This window comes from Stegastes partitus, unplaced genomic scaffold, assembly GCF_000690725.1.
Source record: "Stegastes partitus isolate 25-593 unplaced genomic scaffold, Stegastes_partitus-1.0.2 Scaffold16, whole genome shotgun sequence".
Classification (NCBI taxonomy): Eukaryota; Metazoa; Chordata; class Actinopteri; family Pomacentridae; genus Stegastes; species Stegastes partitus.
In genome coordinates this window covers 1168529-1173071 of record NW_007577747.1, presented here as the reverse complement: position 1 = coordinate 1173071, position 4543 = coordinate 1168529, and the positions used below count along the sequence as shown (strand labels likewise).

General features: G+C 39.6%; 1 protein-coding gene across 1 annotated transcript in view; it reads left to right on the top strand.

Moving 5' to 3' along the window:
* Positions 1 to 3800: 3800 nt before the first annotated feature.
* The window catches only part of LOC103364177 (protein Daple-like), a 17161-nt gene continuing 16418 nt past the window's right edge, over positions 3801 to 4543 (top strand). The window contains exons 1-3 of the mRNA XM_008291207.1: positions 3801 to 3873; positions 4160 to 4245; positions 4339 to 4345. Coding sequence (XP_008289429.1) covers positions 4188 to 4245; positions 4339 to 4345 — 65 coding nt within the window. The 5' untranslated portion in view covers positions 3801 to 3873; positions 4160 to 4187. The remainder of the gene's footprint in view (positions 3874 to 4159; positions 4246 to 4338; positions 4346 to 4543) is intronic.

The following is a 4543-nucleotide window of genomic DNA, read 5'->3' as shown; positions in this document are numbered from 1 at the left end:
GTGGCTTCTTCATTGGTTGCCTTTACGACCACATCACAGTCCTACCATTCAAAGAGAAAGTATGTTTTAAACGAGGAGGTAGTTTAGTTGTATAGAAGCGTAACTTTTGGGAGACAGACTCGGAACAACAGATAATGTTGAAAAGTTTGGGTTTTATTTTTCCTTTTCATCTTTTGACTTCTCAGACACGTCCTGGAGCTCCGTGGGGAGTCGTCAGCCCCGGGCTGGGAACCACATGAAAGGCACGAGTGAACTACTATCTAGTGGAATATAGTGAATATCTATTACAGATTCAGAGATTAATGACTTTAAATGTGGCCTCTGAATGCTTGATATGATAGTAAACCTTCCTGATGAGGTTTATTTTGTAAATTATTCCAAACCAAGTGTACAAACTGATGGTTTGGTGCATTAGCATGGTAGCTGGAAGGAAGCTCAAAAAGAAAAGACGCATTCATATCCATGAGGCCGTCTCTGTATATCCTGTTAGCATACATACATTAGCACACGGCATGTGATTCACTATTTAAAGTAACTTTCAAGCAAATGCAGCTTAATGCCAACTTCAAAAGAGTGCCTATATAACTTAAAACAGTTAAAAAAGTGAACTGAACACTGTTTTCAAAATGAACAAAGAACAACTAAACTGTCTGACTCACTGCATTATTCAACCATTTCTTTTAACATCAAAAAAAAAAAAAGAGAAAACACGTGGATGTCTTTCTGTTTATCTCCGGCTCTATGATGCTTTCATCGTACAACAATGCTGCGAAGCAACTGATGCATTCATGGTACACTGTGTGTAGCGACAGACCTGAAATCAAGCACAGCAAAGCTTTAATTCAGCACTCAGCGCTATCTAATCTCTGTGAAGCAGCTCAAACAGTTCGGTCTCCCAGAGCCGGAGAAACACTCAGCACTCTCGGTGTTTCCTTCAACAGTAAAGAGATGGCTCTAAGTGCTCCACATGGAGGGAGGGATCAATACCTAAGTACAGCACAGCAGTAGCCCTGACAGCCTGTAATGGAGCAGCGAGGAAAATCAAAACATCAGCTGCGAGGGCTCCCGGCATGTCAACTTGACATGCATTTCTGTCATTTTGCAAATTTTGACAAATGACACATTTTTGTGGTCACGTTACTCCGGATCGTTCCCCAGCGCTCTGGAACAGCTGCCACAGTGGCAAAAGTCTGAGCTGTAATAAAAAAATAAAATAGTCCACATGTAGAAGAATGCAGATGGCTTATAAATGGCTTGTTTTCAATACGCCGTGTCCTCAGCAGTGTTGTGGCCCGTGAGCAAGTAAACCATCAGATAGGAATTTAAAAGGCATCAAAGAGAAACAGTGGGTTCTTTCTAAGAGAAACTTGCCTGAGTGATGGAACCACAGACTGTATAAAAGATGGACGTAGCTACCGTGACGTCACCCGTTGGTTTCTGCACTGAGAAAATGAAGCCAGGGTTTTGCTACTTCCTGGTTGACATCTTGGATTTTTGGAGCCAGTGACGCAAAAATTGTCGGAGGGGGGCGGAGCCATAGGAGCAGCGATTGGTCAGAAGGATTGAGAGGTGGGCCCTCTCTGCCCGCCCACATTTACCGCCTTCTGCTCGCTTCGTCTGCATCGTCGCTGCCGACTGTCAATCAAGCCAGCCACGCCCCTTGCCCCACAAAATGTTGACGATTTTTTAAAAATTCAGTATTGATTTATTTTCAGATTGGCCACCTGATCTCTGGATTTGACCATGAAAACTAATTTTTAAAAAAAATCCTGAGCTGTAGGAATGCAGTATTTTGTGATCTGTGATCACTTCTTTTCCAATTCCAGTCTATGGGAGCCAGGGCTTTTTGGAGCCAGCAGCTAGTGGACGTAGTGATATTACAGGTTTTTGTCACTTCCAGGTTGGCTTCATTTTTCAGGGTCAGTTGCTACGTCCATCTTTTATACAGTCCATGGATGGAACTGAAACAAAATGTTAGACTTTCAAATCAAGGAGCCAAAAAAAGAAGAAATGTAGACACAATCTTAATCCAAATGTTACTCTTTCAGTTTAGAACAAAGCATCGAATGTCACAAATAGAAAAAAAAACACAAAACAGATTATAATTCCTCCTTTGATAATTGGGACTTTTGTTATCTTTTTAATTATTTATTCTGTTTACAGTATAATTATTAGTGTCAGTATCTCGACTAGAAAATATAGTTTTTAGCTCTGCTAGTAGTTACTCAGTCAGTTTATAACTTGGATCACAGAAACAATTAAATTCAGAACAGACATTCTTGGTCCTGTGAGGCTGAACCCTGATGTCTGCAGATGACTGATAATATGTTTGAGCATCACACTTTAGGGCTGGTCCGAATAGCAACATCTGTTCTCTGGATATTTGGAGATATCCCAGTTCCAGCACAGTGAACAAATATTTGGCTAGTTGGCTATTTTAGTCCAGTCCCTATTGGAATTATGTTGATGTTTGTGATTTTAAGTCAACAAATATATGCATCCCAGAGGCTTTTACTAGGAAGCCAGTTCCTCATACTCAGGATTTCATTATCTGGCTTCACTAGACTTAACAACCACGACCGCAGTCACAGTAAACACAAAGCTGGTTATAAACTTCAGAAGTTAAACAGGGTTTCTGAACTTGGCTATGAGCAGTTTGAGGGGCGGTGTTGGCTGATAAAATGCACAAAACAACAAAAAAAACCTTGCAAATGTGTTTTAATAGTCTTTAATGTTAACAAATTCAAAAACGTATGAGATTCATAGATAGATAGATAGATAGATAGATAGATAGATAGATAGATAGATAGATAGATAGCTACTTTATTCATCCCCTTCCAAAATTCAAGAAATCTTCAGGTTATTAAGTTCTGCCAATTGTCATAATTTTGTTATTTGCAGATAGACCAAAACCAAAACCAAAAAATCTAAAAAGGAAAGAAGACTGGAGTTCCCTTGATTAAGAAACTGCTTGTCCGTATTTAGAATCTGTGCTCGATGTGACCGCCATCGTAGCCCGGAAATCCCAGGGTGAGACCTGAAGTTACCTCACTAGGATGATTTTTTAATTCTGCGTCTGTGTGTTAGGGTTTAGGGCTAGTGTGGTGAAAACTCTTCTTTGTCTGTTTTCAATGTTTTTAAAATGTCAGAATGACACTATGATGCTGCACAGTTTCACACAGAATGGATGTCAGTCTGGACTGGAGGTGTCAAGATATAGGGGCTCTGTTCAAAAAGGATGGGTGGAAGGATGGTTGCATCCAGCGGTCTTACCATCTGTATGTCCTAATCAATCACTAGTTCAAAACCACAGATTATTTCATCCTAAAATAAGAAAAAAAAACACAGATTTTCCTACGTAAGGTCCTCAGATGTCAATGCCCTTCACTGTCAATGTGCTTCACGTGTTGTTTGACTGTACTGTACATTACTGAGTTTACAGTTTGGAGCTTTGTCATATGGCTTACCTTGTATCTCAGTCGAGTCCCACTGTCACTCAGTCGGCCTCTGTGGGAAGCTGATCTGTGGGAAAAGGGAAGAGAAACTGGAGAAGATGAAAGTCAGCAGGCTGAGAGAGAACAAGAAGAGGAAGGAGGAGAGATCCAAACCACCTCTTTGAGATAATTAAAGTTAGCTCAGGAAACCCAGTTTGTTTCTTAGAATAACTGTGCCCAAAAATTACCTCAAACATAAACCAAGAAAGTGGACGTTCAGGACACGAGTAAGAATTCTTCTCAACCAATCAGTCAGAGGGACATCCCACTTTCTGCCAATAAATAACGCTGCTTCAACATGCATTCATTTGTGCTGTTTGTTAGAACTTGGTGGAGGCATCTTCATGTACATACAGTTGTACTGAGAATATTCAGCAAGGTACGTACATATTTACAGGTTGTTTCTGTTTAGATGACTGGAAGTAAGCGCTTCTGCAGACTTTCATTTACTTTAACTACAGTTGTATTTACAGTACAGTTACTTCATTTAAAATGTTTATTGAAACCTACATATTTTATGCTTTTTTTCAAGCAAACTTCATTTTGTGCCAATTCTGTAAATGTTTTTTGCATTAGAATACTACTAGAAGAGGGTTAAGAGTTTTTTTGTTTTTTAATTTCACAACCTAATAGAGTTTTTCTTTTCTGAAAACCGAATTTCTCAGCCAAACAAACTGCCAGACCATCATCAGCATGGATACAATGGAAATTGATGATGACGCATACATAGACAGGAACCTCGTCAAACAAGGTACAGTATCACCCTAAGAACACAGACAGAATAATGAAAGTCCTACGTATGAGAAATAAAAGGTGTGAAATATGAGACCGGCCTGTGTATTAGCTTCAGTGTAATAATGATAATAATAATAATAATAACGGTAATGCCTTCAAATAGCTTTAGATAAGATGTTATGGTCTTGCTTCGATACATATTTCACCTCAATTTTATCAGCAGTGTGAATTGTGGGACCTTTAAACGGTGTCCAGTCCATCAGTTTGGACTCTCCTCAGATTCTGCACACATCTCGAGAAGCATTAAAGCAAAC